Source organism: Zeus faber, assembly GCF_960531495.2.
Source record: "Zeus faber genome assembly, chromosome: 8".
Classification (NCBI taxonomy): Eukaryota; Metazoa; Chordata; class Actinopteri; order Zeiformes; family Zeidae; genus Zeus; species Zeus faber.
The window spans coordinates 15,367,580-15,391,360 of record NC_137195.1 but is presented as its reverse complement, the minus strand read 5'-3'; the positions used below and the strand labels follow the sequence as shown (position 1 = coordinate 15,391,360).

The 23,781-nt window shown below is 48.5% G+C and overlaps 1 protein-coding gene across 2 annotated transcripts; it reads right to left on the bottom strand.

The window, feature by feature from the left end:
• Window positions 1–138: 138 nt before the first annotated feature.
• Window positions 139–23,076, bottom strand: atp1a3b (ATPase Na+/K+ transporting subunit alpha 3b). Of its 2 annotated transcripts, none has more exons than XM_080005871.1 (22): window positions 22,687–23,076; window positions 9,982–10,095; window positions 9,490–9,549; window positions 9,049–9,252; window positions 7,987–8,100; window positions 7,301–7,435; window positions 7,042–7,159; window positions 6,445–6,713; window positions 6,163–6,361; window positions 5,801–6,045; window positions 5,490–5,682; window positions 5,044–5,219; window positions 4,811–4,947; window positions 4,543–4,693; window positions 4,190–4,358; window positions 3,512–3,666; window positions 2,913–3,036; window positions 2,654–2,799; window positions 2,409–2,539; window positions 2,161–2,262; window positions 1,906–1,997; window positions 139–1,788 (listed from the first exon to the last, which is right to left on the bottom strand). In XM_080005871.1, exons 1-22 carry the CDS (start codon window positions 22,690–22,692, stop codon window positions 1,760–1,762), a joined length of 3,069 nt encoding a protein of 1,022 aa, XP_079861997.1. In that variant the 5' UTR covers window positions 22,693–23,076; the 3' UTR covers window positions 139–1,759. The 2 variants fall into 2 exon arrangements, with proteins under 2 accessions (XP_079861997.1, XP_079861998.1); XM_080005872.1 differs by having other exon boundaries at window positions 9,982–10,056.
• Window positions 23,077–23,781: the final 705 nt, after the last annotated feature.

Sequence of the window (23,781 nt, the reverse complement as noted above, 5' to 3'; positions counted from 1 at the left end):
TAGATAGATAGACAGACAGACAGACAGACAGATCGATACACGTAGACAGAGACAGACAGACAGACAGAAAGAAAGGATTGTTCAGCAACATGTCCACTCGAAGAACCAGAGACATAAAGACGCTCAGACAGAGCTGGGTTGTATTAAATGTTCTAGATGTTTTTTATTGGTGTTGGTTTCTTTCACACGTAGGTTCTACTAGTTGTGTAATATGTTCTCTTCAGTCTCAACCCCTCCAAGCCATTTCAGTTAGACCCAGTCTGAGAACGCTGGCCCTTCACCGGTCTCCAACACATACATTCACACAGAACTCACGACCTGGAGGTCACTCACATGGCAGCACACTGCACCGCGTCATACCGTGATAGGAACCTGAAGCCTTGGTGGCAGTCTCACATCTCTCACATCTCCTGGTAAAAACACAACCGAAAACCCTGCTTTGCTCTTATATCCTTTTATATTTTCCTCCTGGAAAAACCAGTAAATAATTACAACGGAAACGAAACAAAAATAAAAAAACAAAACAAAATAGAAACAAAGAGAGACACCTCTCTCATTTTTACCTATCTTACTGATATCATTGATATTGGAATTCATGTTCTCCCTCTCTCTCTCTCTCTCTCTCTCTCTCTCTCTGTTTATTTTCAACATGAGGCTTTTTTTTTTATTATCATTATTATTATTATTATTATTTCATTTAAATTCTGTATAGAATTATATATTTTCCTAGAACACACAGAAAGTTTGAGTTGTATTTTTGGGGTGTACTGTAGTAGGTATTAACAAGGACAATGGTTCACATAGTGCACACAAACAGAGACAAACAGGGCAAGGGGGAGGGCGGGAGGGGAGGGGAGGGCTGTGAGAGACAGAGGGGGGAGGCGGGGGGAGGACAAGACGCCGTGGGGTGTGCTTTGTTATGCCTAAATGGGGGGAAAGCAGCTCTCACATACCCCCCTCCCATTAAAGAAATAAAAAAATACACATCAGTAAATCATCGCAAACCCCATCCCCCCAAAACCCCATATATACACACACATATACATATATATGTATATATATATATATATATATATATATATATACTGTATTTATATATTATTAAAAAACACTGTGGCCCAAACCCAAAACAAAAAGGAGAAAAAGTAAAATGGACGCAGAGAGATGACCACTCCACTGGTCCTCCAGAGACGGGGCGAGAGGGGGCGGTCGGAGTGGTGGCAGCGGCGGCGGCGGCGGGATCTCACTTTGTGATCTGTATATCTGTGTGTGACTGGACGACAAGCAAAGGGTCGCAGAAAGAGGGGAACGGGGGGGACGGGGGGGGGTGGCGGTACAGAGCAAGAGAGGGAGGAGGAGGAGGAGGGAGGGAGGACGGAAAGGAGCTTGAATGGCCCTTTTTTTGCAGAGCGTCGACACTCCCTTTGCATCTTAGCTCATTCAAATCTACATACACAATATGCAGCTGCCGTTTGGTAGATATATTGGTTTATGTACACAGCAGTGAGAGAACACATGCAGAGAGTATCATAGGGGGGAGGGGAGGGCGCGGGGGTCGATGTAGAAAGTCGTAAAGGTGCTTTTGCTGTTTTTTTAATCTTTGGGGCAGTCGATGAAAATAGCTTCAAAGCAGTTGTTGTCTTTAAGGGGGCAGGGGGGTAGCTGGAGGAGCGTCTTGCCAGGGATGGAGTGACGGAGGGAGGAATAAATGGAGGATGTCGGGGTTTGTTTTTTTTCGAGTAAAGAAGCTCTCCATCGATCAATAATATGTCTCCTTCTCCACCCAGCCTGCAGGAGGTGAGAGGGGGGAAAAAAAGACGTTAGGCGGATAACATATCGAATCCGAGCCCGTCGATTATGAAGTACGGCGACAACATTTTGTGACTGTGAGAAAACGAGACGCACCTCCAGGGTTCCGGCGGAGGAGAAGTTTTCGAACTTCATCATAAACAAAGATGAGGAAACTGTAGGGGAATGCACAGAACCACCATGTTGGCCTGTGGGGGGAAAAAAAGAAGACAGGTTTAAAAACTGTTCAACATAATAAAGTCAATTCAGTCATAACATATTTTGTACAATATTAAGTGTATATTTTGTGTGTATATACGTATATATATATATATATATATATATATATATATATATAAATATAAGGCTCACTTTAGGGGGTACATCCTGAGTGCCACGTCCATGCCTGGGCAGTAGGACAGGAAGGCAGCCAGGGCTGTCTCCTCAAACAGGCCGAAGATCAATATCTTGTTCCTGTTTGGAAAACACAAAAACAACGTGAGAAAAATTTTGCACGACCTCAGAGAGAGAGAGAGAGAGAGAGACAGGAGCCGCGGGATGGTGACAAAACGGTGAGGACGCCAGGAGGGCGGATCTCGACTGTCTCTGGCGCGACTCGCCTCATGCCCTGCTGGAAGACGGAGTTGCGCCTGGTCTTGCAGACGATCACATCCGCCCACTGCACCACCACGATGCTGACAAAGAAGGCTGTATGGCAGGTGAACTCCACGATCTTCCTCTGCTCGTACGTCTGGGTGCGGAAAAAACAAAGGGAAGGTGCGAGTCAAGAGACATCGTCGTCACGGCAAACGCCGAAATCACCTCCAGTCGCAAACACACACACACATGCGCGCGATGCACACACCCATTGCTGCCCATAGCTGTCCTCCAGGTCGTTGACAGAGCGGTCGTCCCAGTTGAGCCTGATGCCCACGAGTAAAGACGGCAGGAAGCCGTTCTCTGCCAGGATCACAAAGTAGGAGAAGAAGCCTCCCAAGGCCTGGATCATACCTGAGAGGAGAAACACACAGAAAGAAAGACATGTTTTGAGGTTTCGAGGCGTCCCATTTCGGACGGAGCGTTTGGTAGACCGCGTCGGCGGCCCGAGTCGGCGGTCCGCTCACCGATCTGTCCGTAGGCGATGCTGATGAGCCGCTCGTTCACCAGCTTGTCCCTGGCTGGGTTCCTGGGCTGACGCTTCATGATGTCGCTTTCGGCCGCTTCGTAGGCCAGGGAGATGGCAGGAACCTACACGGAAGGTGGAAAATGTCAGAAGATGTTTCATCAGAGGACCCGTGTTGGTTCCTATAATAAGAGGACCTATAATAAGAGATCACTAATAACGTATAATGAGTGAGAGCAGGTACGCGTAATACCTGTAATGCCACTTTCTGCATCGTGGTATGAAGGAGTGCTGTACCGGCTCCAAATTCTAGACCAATGCAGTAAATCCTGCTCCTGGATATGGTTCTGAGAACCTCACTTTGTCTCAGGGACTAAAAATGTTCTGTTGTCGTAAATCAATATTTCTACAATGCTATTTTTTTCTTCCCTTCCGATTTCTTCTTTCAAGTCGTCGGAGACCATTTGAGCTTACACCTCCACCATGTTCAGTGCTGTAGCAGGGAGCCATAAATGGCGTGCCCTCCTCTCTGTTTGAAACGTCGAGGTTCTTTGAGATGCACGTAAACACTGGATAAATGAACATAACATGTGAACAAACCATGTCAGTTCCCAGGTCGATGCAGAGGATGGTGATGGTGCCCAGGGGAAGGGGAATGTTGACGATGATGAAGAACAGGAAGGGGGTGATCTCCGGGATGTTGCTGGTCAAGGTGTAGGCGATGGATTTCTTCAGGTTGTCGAAGATCAGGCGACCTGCGAGGAAGTGCAGATTGTATTATTGGGTATTTTCAGTTGATACCACTAGCTCATCCATGCGTTCTGCTCCATTGTTTCTTCGCAAGAGGGTTTCATCAACGTAACGAGGACAAATCACTGTTTTGACTTTTTAACGTACTGTTTGAACTCATTTATTTGCGCGACTCCAAGGCCGCCACTGTTCTCGTTGTTTTGGACGTTGAATACTAACATCTGGTTTCAAGTCAGCGAAATGTCCGGAATTTAGCATTTACGGTCCGTTCCAGCATTTACCGTATATTTCTTTTCATGTTTCATGACAGCTTTCTTGATCTTTAATCACAAAAAAAGGAGCAGAAAAAAAAGGGCGACCGAGGCCACCCGAAAAAATGTCCTTACTTATTTAGCAGCGTACAAATCAGTCCTCAACTCAGCTCCTATGACCTACCAGCACCAGCGCTACCACCCCGCAGACACTTCAAAGTTTCCATTTCCATGTTTCTTAGCAACACTTGGTTCATTGCCGCGATGGGTTTCTCACCCTCTTCTACTCCAGTGACGATAGAGGCAAAGTTGTCATCGAGCAAGATCATGTCAGCAGCCTGTTTGGACACGTCGGACCCCGAGATTCCCATGGCAACACCGATGTCGGCCTTCTTCAGGGCGGGGGAGTCGTTCACACCATCGCCCGTCACGGCCACGATAGCACCCTGGGAGAGAGCGGTCGGAGGGGGATCAGGCTGGTTGGTATCGGCGATGAAAACGTGGACGTCGCGAATATAATTTTTTCATTTTCTTTCGCATCGTGAAATTGTAAGTCAAAGCTGAAAAAGCCGTAAAAACCATCACACCGCGCTTCCAAAATACTGCGAAGACAAGGGAGGTGCTATTAACCTGTCTCTGGCAACCCTCTACTATGATGAGCTTCTGCTGCGGGGACGTCCTGGCAAACACAATCTCCGTGTGGTTCCTCAGGATGTCGTCCATCTGGTCCTGGCTCAGATCCTTTAGGTCCGTGCCGTGGATCACACAGGCCTTGGCGTCCCTGGACACACACGGAACGTAAATCTGTGACGAAAGATGCTCCGCGGAGCCCCGGACTTTCGCTTTTTTTTTTTTTTTTTGCATAACGGCTTCAACCGGGAGCGTGCTCTTGCCTCACCTGGGGTTGACCTGGCTGACGGGAATGTTTAGGCGGGCGGCGATGTCCTCCACGGTCTCGTTACCCTCGGAGATGATGCCCACGCCCTTGGCGATGGCCTTGGCGGTGATGGGGTGATCGCCAGTGACCATGATGACCTGCGGAAACGGAAGCAACGGCACAAGCTTGTCGAGTAACGTGTAGGACGGCGCTTGGATGAGTATGGAGGACAGGCGCGGGTTCCGTTAACCCACCTTGATACCAGCGGATCGGCATTTGCCCACGGCATCAGGCACAGCGGCACGGGGAGGGTCAATCATGGACATGAGGCCCACAAAGCAGAGGTTGTCGGTCTGGAAGTTGACATCGTCGGTGTCAAAGGCGAAACCCTTGGGGTATTGGTCCTCTGGCATCATGAGGTGGCAGAAACCTGGCACGAGGGGGGAGGTAAAGATTACAATCTCAATCCGACTAATTGCGGCTGGATCAAGGGTGAAAACAGCTGAGAGTGGGTCCAGTTAGACATACTAGACATACTTTGCCCAAATTTTGTGTAAGTGTATAAGATAGATCTTGACTTCTGCTTGTCCACTTCATCTTAATGTGAGCTTTCCTTTTATGTCTACTTCTGCAATCTGCAAATTAGGACTTGGTCCTCCTCCACTCTTTTTTTTCCGTCTATCTTCTTAACCGCCCTTACCCAGTACTCTCTCTCCCAACCCCCCAAGCTCCATGTAGGCATTCTGGAAGGACTCCTTCATCTCTTCATCCATGGGCTGCTCTTTGCCCTGGAGCATAATGGTTGAGCAGCGGTCCAGGATCCTCTCAGGAGCTCCCTTCATCACCAGCAGGTAGCGGTTGTCATTGGGGTCCTCTGTCTCGTGCACTGAGAGCTACAGGTTGGGGGAAAGGATGAAAAAGTGAGATCGACACCCTCTCACATAATGTTTATCGGTGTGTCGGCGGTTTTAAAAATGCTTCCCGGGGCCGTTCCTGCCGGCTTTTCCTGACCTGGTACTTGTTGGTGGAGTTGAAGGGGATCTCGGCCACCTTCTTGTTCTTGTCCCTCATCGCCCTCACGGAGCCACAGCACAGCTCTATGCACTTGAGCAGGGCCGACTCGGAGGCGTCGCCCGCCACGTCGCGCTTCAGGATGGGCAGAGAATCCTGGCCGGCCTTGAACTGGGCGCGGTTACACAGAGCGGCGACGCGAGCCAGAGCCACCCAGGTCACGGAGCTCTTATCGAACGACGCGCCTGGAGCAGGAGGAGTGAAGAGGAGAACCCGGCTTCTAAACTTTTGTAGACATCAACAAAAAGAAATACTTCCGATAGATCCTTGTGTTATTTTTTTGTTATTTTTGGTCCACTCACCAGACTGGTCCTCTGTGGTGTCGGCCTCGTGGATCTGGTTGTCAAACCACATGTGGGCCACGGTCATGCGGTTCTGGGTCAGGGTGCCGGTCTTGTCGGAGCAGATGGTGGAGGTGGATCCCAGGGTCTCCACAGCCTCCAAGTTCTTCACCAGGCAGTTCTTCTTGGCCATACGCTTGGCAGTCAGGGTCAGGCAGACCTGGAGGCAAATACAACCAAGAATGGTTATATTAAAGGAAGACCCACAAATACCTATAAATACCAATTTATTGACCCACTTACAGTGACAGTGGCCAGCAGGCCCTCGGGCACATTAGCCACAATGATGCCGATGAGGAAGATGACGGCCTCCAGCCAGGTGTAGCCCAGGACCAGGGCCAGGATGAAGAAGGTCACACCCAGGAACACGGCCACTCCGGTGATGATGTGAATGAAATGCTCGATCTCTTTGGCGATGGGGGTCTTTCCTGTTTCCAGGCCGGAGGTCAGGGTGGCGATGCGGCCCATGACGGTGTGGTCGCCGGTGCAGATCACGATGCCACGTGCTGTGCCTGATAAGATAACAAGATAATGAATTAGGAGAGACAGCATTGGAGTTCTTTCTATTTATTGTAATCGAAAAGGCCAAATAATATTTCTAAAAAGTCTCTTCAACTAATATCTTCAAAATACTAGTGCAAACCAAGTATTAGTATCAAGCCATGCTTTTTGCTCATATTGCTGTGCAATGACCATCAATTATTTCAATCTGTGATGTTAAATGTTTGATTGACATATCCTATTAATTTTTAAAAAGTCCATATTTATTTGACTATTTATTATATAGGAGTGATGTTACACCAACAGGAGAACCACAACTAACCACCACAGATACTTTACCTTCAACGCAGTTGGTGGAGAAGAAGGCGACGTTGCGGGTCTCCAGGGGGTTGTCATGGGTACAGTCAGGTGACCTGTTCTGAGGCTCTGATTCACCTGTCAAGGAGGAGTTATCCACCTAGAGGGGAAAAGTCAAATTAATATGCATACTGTATAAGTAGATGTATTTATCTATGTATGTGTCATATATGTGTGTGTGTGTTTGTGCGTGCGTTTGTGCATGCATGTGTGTGTGTGTGTGTGTGTGTGTGTACCATACCTTGCAGCCATGAGCAGAGACCACCCTGATGTCGGCAGGGATCCTGTCTCCTCCCTTCACCTCGATCAGATCTCCAGCCACCACCTCCTCCGCGTTGATCTGAACCTTCTCACCCTCACGGATGACCAGGGCTTGCTGCAGAAGCGCAACAGGAAGTGTGAGCAAAACAACGCACCCATTCATTCACATACAGAGCCTTTGATTATGATATGCAGATTTCACAGATCATAATTGCAACTTTTCCCAACGGATTTCAGGAAATAACGTGCGCAATTTAAATAACTACGAAAAGAAAGCAGATCAAATTCCTCATTTGACTTCTAATCCGTAGTGCAGTAAGCCACTTCACTGGCTGTATAACTGAGCTTAACATCGACCCCAAATATAGAACTAATTCCACGAAAAGAACAGTCATTTACAGAGCTCTCCACACTGTGTATATTACTCAATTCAACAATTATATCTAAACAATTGCCTTTTGTCTAGTGTTTTTTTTCTGTTTTACTGCAAAACTATGTATTGAAATATATTTCTATGAATTCAAGTAATTCAATGACATTTCTTTGTTTTGTGTGGAGTCCAGGATGAAAATCTGTGGCAGGACCACATTCGCTAATGGGAGCCGCTATGTACAAAACTGGTCCAGTTGAGGAAAAACCCGTACAATTGGGGGTGATGTGTTTTACCTGGGGCACCATGCTCTTGAAGGACTCCATGATTTTGGAGCTCTTGGCCTCCTGGAAATATGAGAAGCAGCCGGTGATGACGACCACGGCTGTAAGCACGATACCGAGGTACAGCTGGGGAAGGGGAGAGGAAGGGAGGTGCAGTGAGCCGGTGGGTCATACGGACACAAGTTCAAATGATGGGTTACAACGTTAAATGTTTTTTCCTCTTCAATATAAATGGTGCTGGGGACCTGTGCACCTGCGATTATTTCTTCATAATATGTTTTACATTTAGATGGGAACTTCAGCGGGCAGCATACAGTACATACAGCACAGGTAATTCATCTTTTTGAAGTTTAAATCTGCTCACTGTTCAAGTACAATTATCTATCTATCTATCTATCTATCTATCTATCTATCTATCTATCTATCTATCTATCTATCTATCTATTCATTCATTCACTAATTATTTTTTTATCTATCTGTCTATTTATTTATTTATTTAAAGGATAAAGCAGAAGGTGGAAAGCAGTCTACCAGATATCAGCATTTGTGGCTAACTGAATGGTCAGGACATTCAACATAAAAAGTTGAGAGACTTAAAAAAAAAAAAAAAACTTTTAAAGATCTGTGAGAGAGCTTATGCACCGACATGACAAAATATAGCCAACAAAAAATATATAAATACATTTAGTATTTACTAAGTCCTATCAGCTTGGCCAAATCTGCGGCAGGGATGGGAGCTCTAAACAACAGGATGATGTGCATCCTCTGAGGCCTTCTTAAATAACATAAAAGGCAGATTTTCCAGGTGTTCAAATTCTTAAATTTGACAAAGTTTGGCTAGTGAAAGTTTGCCTTGAGGACATTAAGGACCGTGACTGGTTCTTTGAGACGAGAGGAGACGGAGAAAGTAGGGTGTGTGTGACAAATCACCCAGGGTGATTCCGTGGTTTTTCACGTTAGAGTCAGAGTGTGACTGAACGTGTTAAAGAGGTGTAGATGAGCATATGCCGAACACATCTGTTTGTGTGTGTGTGTGTGTCTGTGTGTGTGTGCACGTGTGTTCATCTCACTCACATTGTCTCCTGCTGGGTCGTCCTCGGTGGCGGCCTGGATGGCATAGGCCAGGAAGCAGAGGATGGCGCCGAGCCAGAGCAGGACGGAGAACCCACCGAAGAGCTGGCGACAGAACTTGACCCACTCTGGGGTGGTGGGGGGTGGGGTGAGTGCGTTGGGGCCGTCCCTGAGCAGGAACTCTGCCGCCTTGGCGTTGGTCAGTCCCTAGCGGCAGAGAACAGAGGGGTTCACGTCAATGCTGAAAAAAGACTTTTGTTGTAATTAGATGAGTGCACGTGTTAGTCTGTGCATGCATTTAGGAAAGGCACTGATTACGTTTGTACCAAGCCATGAACACAGCCTGTTACCACTACCCATGAATGTGACTAATAGCAGAGAATTTAAGTACAACACTGCCACCTAGTGGCCAGTTGACAGTATAACATAAAAAAATAAACTCACCTGGACAATGTCAGTCTGGAATTTCCTGCACACCTCCTCTACGGACATTTTGTGTTCCGTCTGAAATAAAATAAACAGAGTATGCTTTCAGACAAATTTATCATCCACTCAGCACTGTTTAAAATGTAGTCCATATTTAAAAAATGGAACAAGTAGGGAACCATAAAGCGACCATCTTGGATTGGTGCCATAATAATTAGGTTAAACAAGGTCAAATGTATCACTCTTTGAAAAAGGAAAACACAAGTAGAAGTTTACGGCATGCATGTCACCTAAGGGGTAAGAGCACCAGGACAGCGGGGATGTGTGCGGAATCTCCTGATTACAGGTCGCCCCTCTTACCACACCCCAAAACCACTCTTTAGGCCTGTATGGGGGCTGGGATGGGGTCAATTCACCTTTGAACTGAAGTACAGTATTCTGAAGGAGGCTATAAACATTCATGTTTGACAGAAAGTTAGGAAAAAAAAGGTCAGTGTGTGATTTACTTACAATGGGCACTTCCTTCTTCAGGTCATCCATGTCCTTGCCCCCCTTCTTCTTCTTGGGGGATCGGTCACCTTTGTCCTGTGTAGTGGCAACGCGGTAACTGTCTGACCGCCCATACTACAGACACATACACATGTTTTATACATGCACCGGACTACATGAGGGAGATGGTGGCTGTTCGGCTTTGGATATATGCATAATGTTAGCTGGTAAGTATATTTTGTGTCTTTGCATATAAAATGTATGTTACAAAGCATACATAAAAAAATTAAAATAAAATTTAAAAAGCATAAATTATTGAGAAATGTATTGCATTTATGCGCTTAAAAAAACGTGACTTTCTCTGGTCTGGTCTTTCAAAACTCAAGCTATTTTAGAACATTGAAACCACATGTCTGCCCACTCCTGACGCAGCCTGCGCGGGCCTTTTTTTTTTTTTTTTTTTTACCTCAAATCTCATCGGGTCGAGAGAACTATTTGTTTTAATAAATAAATCAATGACGAAGTGAATGTGTCAAAATACAAATACAGAAAAGCTGTGACTGACTGAAAGGTATGAAGGAAATAGGAAAGACGTTACCCTGGTCCCTCGGGTATCTTAACATCAAGACGCCGCAAAAGCCCATTCTGACCTTTGCCCCCGCCCAACCCGGGCGACCGCTCCACGTGTCACGACCGACCGCGGCGCGCTACCGTTTTCCCACGACACATCGAAGAGGTAGCAGGAGTGAAGGCTTGAGTCTGTGAATTTGAACTTGACTGGCTGTTTCTTTCTCATCCATCTCGCTCCCACCACAAAGGACAGACGGAGGCAGACACACACACACACACACACACACACACACACAGTCATCAAAGACCTTCTAATGAGATCCTAGTGCTTTCAATTCTGTTAGACTGTACATCAGTGAGACTTTGATGTAAGAAAGATGAAACCAGCTATATAATACACACACACACACACAGACACACACACAGACACACACACAGACACACACACACACACGCGCGCGCGCACACGCACACGCCATATGTCCTCCTCTAATCAGTTTACTGTATTGTAAAACGACCTCTCCGTGAGTGTCCTAAAAATATCCCGGAGATTCTCCAACGCTGCACATTGGAGGCTTTCCAGGTCTGTGACTGTAACTGGAGCACCATGTCAGGAAGGAGAGCAGCCTGACCGCTAAGACGGATCAATACCAAGGTCTCCGATCAGAGGTCGGAGGTGACACGAGAGATGCCAAAAAATGGCTCCCGGGAGACGGCGCGCTCCGGGCCCCGGCGGAACGGGGGGGCCCGCGTCGACTGAAAACCGAGGCGGGGGAAAACGCCCCTTGCTCTCGGGTCATCGTGTTCAATTGCGCAGTGATCGGAGCAAAGGTGAGGGGTTTGATGAAGTCGGGCGTGGGACGACGACGAAAACGTCAATATCCTTACAATTCACTTTCCCATCGCTGTGCTCTCCTTCATTTAGGGTTAAAGTGCATCATGCGGCCAAGGTCAAAGACCGAAGCTAAAGGTTAAGATGATATTGACAACGTTGGAGGATCGGATCGACCTCTTCCAGTGATCAAATCAAGTTCCAATTCCGATGGGGTTTTTTTAAATTTGCGTTGTTTTATTGGTTAAATAAAGGTTAACTAGAAAAAGATAAAAATCCTTCCCATGTTTCTTTTGCAATGGATTACGCATTGGGCATAAAGTTAAAAAGAGAGGTGAACTAAACAAAGCATGATACGGGTGAAGTGAAAAACAGTCGGTAAATCAAGTGCAAGAAGGGGGAACGTTGACTTAGGCTCCTGTGCGCGCACACACACACACACACACACACACACACACACACACACACACACACACACACACACACACACACACACACACACACACACACACACACACACACACACACACACACACACACACACACACACACACACACACACCCCCTTCAAGACAAACGTCCTGACGCACTAAAACACACATTCTCCACACAGGGCAAACACATCAGGTCACTCAAAGAGAAACACCCGCCACCCAATTTAGTTTGTACTTTTTTTTTTTCCTGCGGCCCTCGTGTGAAACCAAGGCTGCATGTTTGGAATTTGAATTTGCATGCCGTTGGCCGGATCTGCTTTTCCTGTTCGCTGTTCTGGAAAGAGAACGCGATGGCGACCGACGACTCTCACTGACTTGGTGATGAATCCATTGATTACACAATGACCACTGTTAAACGACGATAAAAGGGTGCAATATGACACACATTCACAACACTGGCATTACACTGTACATAGTGCTAGTTAGTACGTAGTAGTATTTATCATGTAAACCCTGTATACCATAATTATCCTGTGCTTTTTTTTTTATCACATTTTGTATTTTCTGTATTTTATTATATCTGATGATTTTCAAAAAGTTGTTGTTTTGCCTATTTGTATATATTTAACTTTTTTTATTTTTAATCTATCTTTAATATGATTTTTAATTCAAATTCTATTCTATTGTATTGTTGTTATTATTATTTTCTCTTGAGTTTTTTGTCATGATAATTGTAATGCACGAAGCCTCAGCAGAACTAATTCTTAGCATGTGAATAAATGGCCCTGGCGAATAAAACTGATTCTGATCCGGTCGTAAAACAGATTCTGTCGTTAAAAACCCAGGCCCCACATATGTACGGCCGCGTGCACACACACGTGCAGCCTGGCACAGAAGCACACACATACACACACAATGAGGGTTCATCCTGCGTAGAGGGTGAGAAGTGTTGTTCCTCCAGCAAGACCCGACAGGCCTGGTATGAAGCACCACCGCTGCACCATGGATGCGCGCGTGTGTGTGTGTGTGTGTGCGCGAGCGTGCGTTTGTGTGTGTGTAGCACGCCTGTGTGTCTGTGACGTATCAGCCTATTATATGTTGTTTTGCGTGGGATTAAATGAATGAGTGATGGATCCACACCTTTATTTAAAACATGACGCAGACAAAAGGGGGCATCCTGAACTCAACCCTGCACAATCAGGTTGTTCATGAAAATCCTGCGGTTTCGGTGGTGCTGAAGATAAAACCAACCAACCAACGCCAAACGCAGTCGTTATCTGCAGTCGTTTTTCTTTTCTTTTCTTTTTTTTAACACCGGAGAGGAAGGATGAGTGATGCAAAAGAGCTATTAAGCGAGCCATTGTTACATTGACGGCACACCTGCTCAAATCAGTAATATAAATATGTACACACCCTCTCGCTGTCTCACTCTCGCTCTTTCCCTGTAGTAAATGCACATCACACACACACACACACACACACACACACACACAAGGAAAAGGGCGAAAAACTCTCTTTTGCTTTAACTACTACTACTAAAAAAATAGAGAATCCCAACATGGATCATTACTACCTCACCAGAGAGAGAGAGAGAGAGAAGATGAAAACGGAGAGAGGCGGACAGGATGGGACAGATGGAAAGTGAGACACCAGTGGGAGGTGTGAGGTAGTGATAGAGCGAGAGAGCGAGAGAGAGAGAGAGCGAGGTTACCCTTCTCTCACACTTCTAATTAGATATGGACCAACAGTGTGTGTCTGGTGGCAGTGTTTCAGTGTGTGACCTGCAGTGGTGTAAAGTAACAAAGTAAAAATACTTTGCTACTGTACTTCAGTATTTTCTTGGGAGTATCTGTACTTTACTTGAGTTATTACATTTCTGTTTATATTTTCTTTTACTTTTACTCCGATACGTTTCCCCTGAACACCTTTGGCACTCAGTGCAAAATAAAATGGGAGGGGGAAACTGGGAGCCAGTGATGTGAGTGAAGCCTGTTATCACCAGGTTCATGTTGATAAATCAATGGTCATATCAGCAGCGAGCTGAGTGTCAACAATTGATTGATCGATTTCTTATGTCGGAGTGAAAGATGCGTCTCACTGAATGAAGGGCCTCTCATGTTGACCGAAAAATATGGAAATATTGGCAACCAGAATAAAATCTGAGCAAAAAATATATATATGCTCATAGTAATAAAAATGCTTTTTTTTTCTCCACAGCATTTACTTTTACTTTAATATATTGAATATCGTATAATTACTTTTGATACTTACAGTAAGTACACTTAATATCAGCTACTTTAAGACTTTTACCCAAGTAGTATTCTAATGAGTGACTCTTACTTTTACCAGAGTCGTTTTTTAGTGAGATATCTCTGCTTTTACTCAAGTGCAGCTTTAGAGTACTTTCTCCCACCACTGGTGACCCGCAGTGACCCCACTTAAACAGACTGCGCAGACACACACACACACACACACACACAGACACCGAACACACACACACACACACACACACACACACACACACTTATGGTGTGTGTGTGTGTGTGTGTGTGTTAACAGTTGGTATGTGTTTTCACAATCACATAGATTGCAATGTAATGTAATTGCATTCTGACACATTCAGTCGGATGGAGTGATTGTTAGTGCGTTTTGCAAGTGTGTACGTGCGTGTGTGTGTGTGTGTGTGTAAGTGTGTCGGTGGTATACACAGGAGTTACTACTCTACACGTACGCCGGCCTCCTGCTTTGATGATGTCATGAGTATCTGTCTTTTCTGAGGAAGAACACGTCGACACAGGGCTGTAATTACAAACGCCTGCTCTCCAACGGACACACACACACACACACACACAAAGACAGAGACTGACTGACTGACGGGCGTATTAACTAATGTACTTTGGTTTAGTCTCCAACCTCCCAGCCTTTTATGATACTTTTTTTGAAATTCAAATAGACAACAAAAATCTTTTAAAAATGCACACATTTGAACGGGAAGATCAGTTGTGGTGATCATAAATGAATGCTCTGATCTGCACAGGTGACGCCCGCCAGTCTCTTTAAATTGTTTCCTAACGGAGAAACTCTGATGTGTTGTTTGGAGGCCAGGTAACCATGGCTACTGGCATGGCCATTGGCACGGAGACGGATGTTTGGCCGTGGCCTCCGTACATTGGTATCCCCTCATCTGGGCTGGTACCAGCAATAATTGATGCATCTGTAACTTAACACCACATTCACTGCTGTTTACAATAGATGGACTTTTAATTCAACTAATGTGTGTGCGTGTGCGTGTGCAGTGCGTGTACTTGTGCGTGTGCTTGTGTGGTGTGTGTGTGTGTGTGTGTGTGTGTGTGTGTGTGTGTGTGTGTGTGTGTGCATGTGCATGTGAAAGCAGAAAGGTGCTTGCAATGAGGACCTATATAAGCCCAACATCAGTTGAACAGAGGTGAGTCACTGTGTTGGCTACAGGCCGTCTGCGCAGAGTCTACACGCACTGCGGCAGAGAGAGAGAGAGAGAGAGAGGGATAGAGAGAGAGAGGGGGAGAGAGAAAGAGAGGGAGAGGGAGAGAGAGAGAGAAAGAGAGAGAGGCAGAGAGGGAGAGGGAGCAGGAGAGAGCGTTAGAGAGAAAGCAGGAAAAGCTGAGTGAGTTGAAATAAGAGGGTGAGACAGAGATAAGAAACAATTTAAAAAGCATGAAATTCAAGGAGTCTTGGGTCCAGACTTGGAGAAATGATCTTCTTTTCGAGACCACTGTGTGACCAAGTGCGAAGGAGTCCACTTGGGGATCTTGGCTTTTTTTTTTGGTGACGCTTCCTCCCGTCGTGAAAATGACACCTGACAGTTAGGCGCTCACCCTCCTGGCGTGCACCCATAAGGAGTGGCGCCCGTTAGAGGACGTCAGGAGCAACAAGCCGGGGCTTGCCCGGTGATGGTGGCTCGTTCCGGGGCCGAGGTGTTGAACTCGTCCACCCTGCCCCTCTTTGTCACTCACAGCAGGTACACAATGGGTTCTCCTGGGCCGCAAACAAAAGCATTCGCTCGCACGCACAGACAGGCTCACACACACTAGAATTGAGAAGTAAGAACGTTGTCGAACAATAAAAAAAGGAAGTTTTCGTACTTCCAAAAACCCGCCTTGCGGCACCTGTGCGAGATGGACAAACAACCGTTATGAAAAAAAAAAAGATTCTCGCACACTGCTCTGCCAGAGCACCACTTTTATTGCTGACATTTGGCCCTGGCCGGGCTCCTTCTGTCCTTGCTTGTCTGGGGGAGGTCGAGAAAACCTCAGTGAAGGTTTAAAAACTCTGATGAAGGTCTGGAGTCTCTAATGAAGGTGTAGAAACTCTGATGAAGGTCGAGAAACTGTTGAAGGTCGAGTCAGTGATTAGACGCTTTGCAACAGCAGTGTGAAGGAATCTATCATTCATCACTTGTAATCCAAAATTGCAATAGGGGAAGTGGTTTGGGTGATGGAAAAACGCAAAAAAAATCTGCACGCACAGTACACTTCCTGTAGCTAAAACTAACTGTGATGAGTCCCCACTTCCTCTTGATTAAGTTATCTGTGCAAGCACCATGTCACGCCCACGGATCATGTGAAAGGCTGCCTATGCCGTGTCCACATTGAGCTAATTTCTTGTAACTGACCCTGTAGAAGTAAACAAGGCAATAAGTAGGCAATGGATGGTAACCAAGTAAAGCAGGACACCAAGTTAAAAGCAAGGACAACATGAATAAGGTCAATTTTCACTGGACGCTTTGCGACTTGAATTCAAAAATTCAAGGTAAAGGGTCCAACTGTTGTTCACTGCATTGACAAAAATTATATATATATATATCAGTGAGGGACTTGATTATTGAATTATCACCCAGTGCTAAATACCAGTAACATTTTGGGGATAATTCTGGATAGTTTTCTTGTTGTGAGTGGGGCGGCCTCAACCAAAGCCCCATTTCCAGTCTGGTCCACTGCCTGTCTCAATGCAAGGTCCAAATGCTAGTCTGAACGTGATAGGTCAATGCCCTCCCACTGGGAGCACTGGCTGGCTCGTACTGGAAACATGGAAACATTTGCCCCTGCGTGAAAGCCTAGTTTTTGTGTGGTTCTGTGAGCAGGGGCCCCGGCTCTTCCTATAGAAGATATAGGCGGGCACTGAGAGCGCCATCCAGAGGGGGGGGGGGGGGGGGCATGGAGAGGGAGCGACCTGGGCGCAATCCGCGCACCTGTCTCCCTCTCTCCGACGGCCCCCCGCGCTCTGACGGTGCCAATCCCGGTGCGATGGCGAGAGACGGCGAGAGACGGCGAGAGACGGCGCGTGTCTGTCCGAAAGAAGCGTCGACTGTGGCCGAACACAATTCAGACGTGTTCATGTAAATGACCGTGTGAGATGGCGGTGAAGGCCGACGCACATTCTGGTTTTTATTCATCTGAGCAGGACAGATGTGTCACACACCCAGGAGAGCTGCACCTAGGAATGGGAAGGCTTATCGGCATAGCGATGTTTGTATCCGTGTGCGAATGTGCGTGCGCTGCATTTACGTGTACATGTGTGACCTTGGTGGGGCATTGGACCATCTGCTGTTTCGCGCCGTAGGCTGCCAGAGCCCCGGGCCACAGTAGGGGGGCTCAGGCCACAGAGATTTAGGGGCACAGCTGCTGGGATTAGGTAGTCTGATTACTAGTTTGGATTAGCCAACTACTATACTCTCTCTCTCTCTCTCTCTCTCTCTCGCTCTCTTTCTTTTCCGTCAAACACGCACACACACTCATTAACTAAACTTATCACGAGGTCCTGAGCATCATTGAGCCGATGACGGCGTTGGAGCAACATTTGGTTAAACGGAGAATGAATTGGATGAGTGTGCGATCATCCTTATCGTATCAGTAGATAAGGACCATGATCCCCTTGGAACAAAGGACGATCAATACATGCATTTTGCTTTATCTTTTCGGACCGGCCCTGCTCATGATGAGCACATTTTGAAAATGTTAAAAAAAAAAGAATAATAATAAAAAATAATGACGTTGAAAGGTACAATTAACATATCTCTATGGGGAAAGGGAATATGTGCGTCAAATTGCCCAGGGGATGGACCAATGGAGCTTGAGTTACATTTCTGCTATTACTCTACAGAGGATTATGTTACAGGCACAAACAGCACTATTAAATAGAGGGATTTTCTGGAATAGCATAAATAGATAAAACATGGAAATAGTGATTGAGGACTAAAAGAAACGCGTGTACGCGCGCACATGCACACACACACACACACACACACACAACCACAGAGTCAGACAAAGGGAGATTAACTCCCCTCGGTTCTAAAAGGGTCTGTGTTGATACTCATCCAGGAAATGAAAATGAATTAAAGAAAGACGCTCAACTACTTAGAATCCCATTTGGAAATCTGAACGTGGAACATTGCTCCTCTTCTGCAACCCCCCACCCCCACCACCCCCACCCCCTCCGCGCCTTTCTCTGTTCCCTGCCGCCCATCTGTCCATCCTGTCGCTGTCCCGATCTGTTCATTCCACTAAGCTAAGAGAGAAGAGGGACCGCAGCTACAGGTCAAAGCGGGAAACTACCGAGGGACTACCACCTACTACCTGTGTGTGTCTGTGTGTGTGTGTGTGCGTGTGTGCGTGTGTGTGTGTGTGTGTGCGTGTGTGTGCGTGTGTGCATATCTCCTGCATCTTCTCATAGACGTCTGGATGAACAGGCGCCTGATTTGCAGCCAATTACTGATAGACAGGCTGATGTGTGAACATTCCTTTGCATTTCCATAAACAATGTTTGAACATGTATGTGTCTGTTGTCAGTGATGGCGCCTCGGCAGGTGTTGGGTGTGTGTGTGTGTGTGTGTGTGTGTGTATGGAGGTGTGTCTGTGGCCGAGACTACATTGGCATTGTAAATCTGGGCTTGTTGGCACTTGTAGAAAAAATTGTCATCTCAAAATCGAGTGAGAGGGTTGCATGACGGCTCCTGTACTGGCCTCTCTCTCTTTTTCTCTCTCGCTCCCACTCTCTCTTTCTTGAGTACGCAGTACTAGTGCTACTACATTTATTGTCTTGGAAATACAAGCAATACTGTGCAAAACAGGACGCCTGGACCGTCTTTAATTCCCAAGGTGAATATGTGGTATCGGTGTGTAATTACAACACGCAATCACTAAATTAATTTGAAGAAATTTGCTTTTTAATTGTGACTTCCCCCCGGGTCATTCCCTGCCCTTTAGAGAACACACACACTACCACACACACACACACACACACACACACACACACACAGAAACACAAATACAAACAGATCCCCAGGACAACACCCTGAAATCCTCAGTTCCTTGTAGTCAGGCAACCGAGCCCTTCTGTGACTCAGCTGCAACACAGGAGACCACCGGCCCCTCTCGCAACGCTGGAAACTGTGCGCCGCATCAATTACTGCACTTTGGGAAATCTCGTGTTAAAGCGATGCGCGAAGCGGACAGCGATGACCTTTACATTTTATTAGACTTGCACAACAAATGGCGTCTGGGGCCCGGGCTCACAGCGCAGGCCTTTTTTCATCGTAACGCTAGCATGCGGGCTAACTGCAGCACTTTTGCCCGATCTGCTCAGGCGTGGAACTCCGCCCCTTCGGCGGCGGTCTGAAGAACGCCGTTCCCTTCACAGCAGATGGATCCATCCATTGATCGGAGAACCCTCCGGGGACTTAAAAGTGAACAATTGATCGGCTCCTTCCCCCCGGCGACCCTCTTTGACCCCTAAATGTCCCGAGGCCCGCGACGGCGTCCCACTTGATCCGATCCCTCGTGGGGAGCCTGCTCCGATTGGTCGGCACCGCGTGCGGGACGGATCAGTCGCGGTGCGGTGCAGCCTATCAGCGTCAGGCAGCAGGTGCAGCTGGGAGGGCTGCACAGCGCTCTGCACCAAACTGAGGGCTGGGCCTGCTGCAGAGGCCGCACGGAACCCACTCCTCCAGATCATTCTATAGCGTCGTGTATGCTGTTCGCCTGACCGCTGCAGCGAGCGCACGTAGCCTCAGATCGCCATGACGTGATGTAACGGTAAAAGTTCGGCCCCCCCGGCCCCGTGCGGGACACTGCACCAATAGGAGAGGGCTTCGGCTTGACCACGCCCAGAGTCACTTGTCAGAATGACCTTCTGATAAACCTTTAGTATTCTACTTGATATTCATCCCTCCGCCCCTCTCTCTCTCTCTCTCTCTCTCTCTCGCTCTCTCTCTCACAAATCCTTTCCTGTGACATCTGTTCATCCGCTCCACACACACCCATCAATCAATACCCCCACCTTTCCAATAGTAAAGACCCCCGTAGACTTCCCATTCAGCGTCCCAATGACCCCCACCCCCACTGCGCACGCACATGCGCACACACACACACACACACACGCACACACACACACACACACACACACACACACACACACACACACACACACACACACACACACACACACACACACCTCCCGTCTCCCCATCCCATCTGCTCTCTCCGTCTCTGTAGTAACCAATACAACAGAGCCCAGCGAGGGGGGAAACAAGAGCCACGGTAATGTGAGCCGGGTTCATTATCCTGTAACAGGATATACGGCCAGGCACACCCCCACCCCACCCTGTGTACTCCTCCTCCCTTGCTTTGAATCTCTCTCCCTCTACACCTGCAGCCCCGTCACCGCCGATCCATACTCCCTCCAGCCCTCACCACCACCCCCCCCCCCCCTCCCCTCCCCGTCGGCAAAGGTGCCCACCCACCGTCACGTGTCTCTGAAGGTGAAACGCAGCGGTCGTCCCGCGTGTACGTCCGCCGCTCACCAACCTCCCTCCCTCACCCGTCACACATTATTCATGCGCGGCTACTGCTAACGCGGGTCTCACCGGTACTGAGACAACTGATGAGGTTTGACGAGAGAGAGGGAGAGAGAGAGAGAGAGAGAGAACACCTCCTTGGGAGATGATGAGCCAAATGAAGAGAGGCGGCGTAGCCAGTCACTGCAACGTCCCCTGCCATAAGTGTCCCGCGCCCTGCGCCCTCTCTCTTCCTCTGGTCCCTCCCGTGTTTCTGTCCACCCGCCGGCCAATCACAGGGCCTCACAGGGAATTTCCACACCACATGCCCCGCCCCCTTTTTGACGCAGAAGGCGCGCTGCACGCACTGCGCCCTGCGGCCCCGGGCGACGGGCCGCCGGCGCTGCCGCGGCGCGGAGTGCGTGATTCGCCGAGCGGCTCCCCGGCGAAGGAGAGGAGAGGAGGACGGAGGGGGGGGGGGCAATCTGCTGGCGTTGAAAATCCCACGCCGCCCTCGACATTAACGCTCTCCCGTCGTTTTGACGCAGTGCCGGCTGACACGGTCACCGAGCTGCGCGGCGCCACCCTCCCCTCCCCTCCCCGCCCCGCCTCCCCCCCCCGGAGATGCGTAACTGCCTCTCTCCCCCGGCGCCGTCCCCGGGATGCGGGAGCTCCGCCGCGGCGATTCAAACTAACTGACGCTGATGCTGATGATGAAGCAGCAATTGCGCAACACCGCACCGGCAGCATCCGCGCCTCGGAGCGTTCCAACACCGTCCAACCTCCACCCGTCTAGGGTAATAAAAGCTTGGATACGCCGCATTCACCGGCTCGCTATGTCGACACGCACGTCGCAGGTACGGTCTTTGACGCATTGGGATGGGGAACTCGTGAGAAGTGGTTCAATTGGCATCACCCCCCCCCCCCCCTTACGTCTTTATTCTCCCCCAAATTAAGTGTTGGTCCGAATGTCCGATTTGGATGTCACAATGTTACGATGGCAAGACTGTGTGTGTGTGTGTGTGTGTGTGTGTGTGTGTGTGTGTGTGTGTGTGTGTGTGTGTGTGTGTGTGTGTGTGCGCGCGCGCTCGCGCTCGTGCGTGCGCGTTCATTGCGATTACCGAGTCCCTGTTATGTCACAAATGAAAGGGGGTGAAATAAGCTGGTGAAGCGCTATTCCCGGTAACCGCATTATGACGCACGGGTCACCGAGTCTGCGGCGCACCGAGACACCTCGTCTCCTCCACCCCCACTGCCTCCCGCCGCTGAGACACCGCGGGACCAGCATCTCCTCCCACGGCAGTGGAAATACATCCCAGAGAGGGTGGAACAGTGTCACCGGCGGAGAGGACACACGAGGGAGGTCAGTGTCCCACCGCTGCACCTTGCAACGTAAAGGGAAGTCGGTTGTTCGTGCCCGTTCTAATTATAGGGCTATAATAAAAGACTCACAGTCTCCTAGTACCTCGCTCTCTCTCTCTCTCTCTAGCTCTCTCTCTCGCTCTCTCTCTCTCTCTCTCTCTCTCTCGCTCTCTCTCGCCCCCCTCTCTCCCTCTCTCTCTCTCCCTCTCTCTCTCTCTCTCTCCCTCTCAGACACGCACGGAAGCCTTCTGTAATAAACCGATTAAGGCTACCATGGATGGGAAGGTTATAGTCAAGACCTAACGGACTACCAACATTAGTACCTATTAGAACCATACACTGTATTTACTGCACAGCCGCTTTTCTTCAAAATGGTGAGTTCGCTGGGCGTCTTTGGAGGAGAAACGCAAAAATGCACTATTTCTTCCACTGTCACACTTAAATGCCATTTACCGTTTGGCCAGTTTACCGCCAGTTATAACACACGCAGTCACCGCCGCAACGCGCCGCAGTCTCTGGGACTCAGGGTGGAAAAAAAACTATGACAATGTCACTTCGTCATTGAGCATTTTAGGTAAGATGCCAAGGCCGATCGTTGATCTGCGCCTTTCCCCGTACACGGCCGGATAAGCAGGCCGTGGTATTGTCACCGAACAGGCCACTTCAGGTGGGTTAACAACGCAATTAACGTGGAATAAAGTTGGAAAAGCTCGTCTTACCCCCATGTTGGCGCAGTCACTCTTCTCCTCTCAGGTGATGCAGAGCTTGAGAGGTGTCAGCCTCTGGTTGGATTGGAACAAACGTGGGTTTTTGTTTTTTTTTCAAAGAAGGAAAAAAAAGCGACAAAAGACTTATGCGCGACTGGGTTTGTGTGTTGGCTGAAAATAAAATAAAATAATAAAATAAAGCAGCAGCGGATATGCAGTAGCTGTAGACGGGTGGGAGGCAGGCGGGCTTTAAGGGCAAATTAGCGGAATGTCACTCAAAACCTTTGACTAAAAAAGGTTATGCTACAGTCTAATCGTTCTCCCCCGCGCTCTCAAATGAAATGTTGCGGTCTCAAGCTGAGCATCACGCCGGGATGCGGCTCCCTCTGCGTCTCTCCGCTACTTTGCGGCGAAAGAGCGGCGGTACCTCGGAGCCTCGCTGCTACCTTTTTCACGAGCCTGGTGTCCCTCCGCGGGCTGCCGCACTACTGCCCTCCTCCGCCTGTACCGCTCCGCGCCGTGGAAGAAGGCGCCGGTGGGTGCCGGGAAAAACGCGGCCGGCCAATAAGAATACCGAGCGTCTCGTCGGCGACGGGCGGCCTGACCAATCAGCGCGGGGCGGTCCTCCCGGCTGGCCAATGGCAGGCCGACGCTGCCCCTCCCGCTTTACTGCAGTGGTAATGAAAGGTTCGGCTCCTCTTTTTGTGTTGTTTTTTTTTTGTTTTTTTTCGGACGCGGTTCTTGACGAGTCGCCCATTCCGCAAAGAGTCGTTCGATTTGACCGACCCTGGGGTTCGCTTGGTTCAGGCGACACGGCGCTCAGGTGAGCGAGGGATGACTTCCGGTGAACGTTTAACGAGAGCCAGGGAATGGGATTGTCGCGCAATCGCAAGCCCCGGACCCCAGGGAACATTTCGCAAAAATCCCCTAGAAATCAGTTATTTTGGCCGAGAAATGCAAAGGGCGGACCACGAAAACAACCGGCGTGTGTCGAAACGGTTCGTTTAGGGGGCCGCAAAGCGTGAAGTTACATTGAATACGAATCGTGCCCGGGTGCCCTTGCCGCCTCGTTGCCCCCTCGATTTCACTGGGTCCTCGGTCATTGTT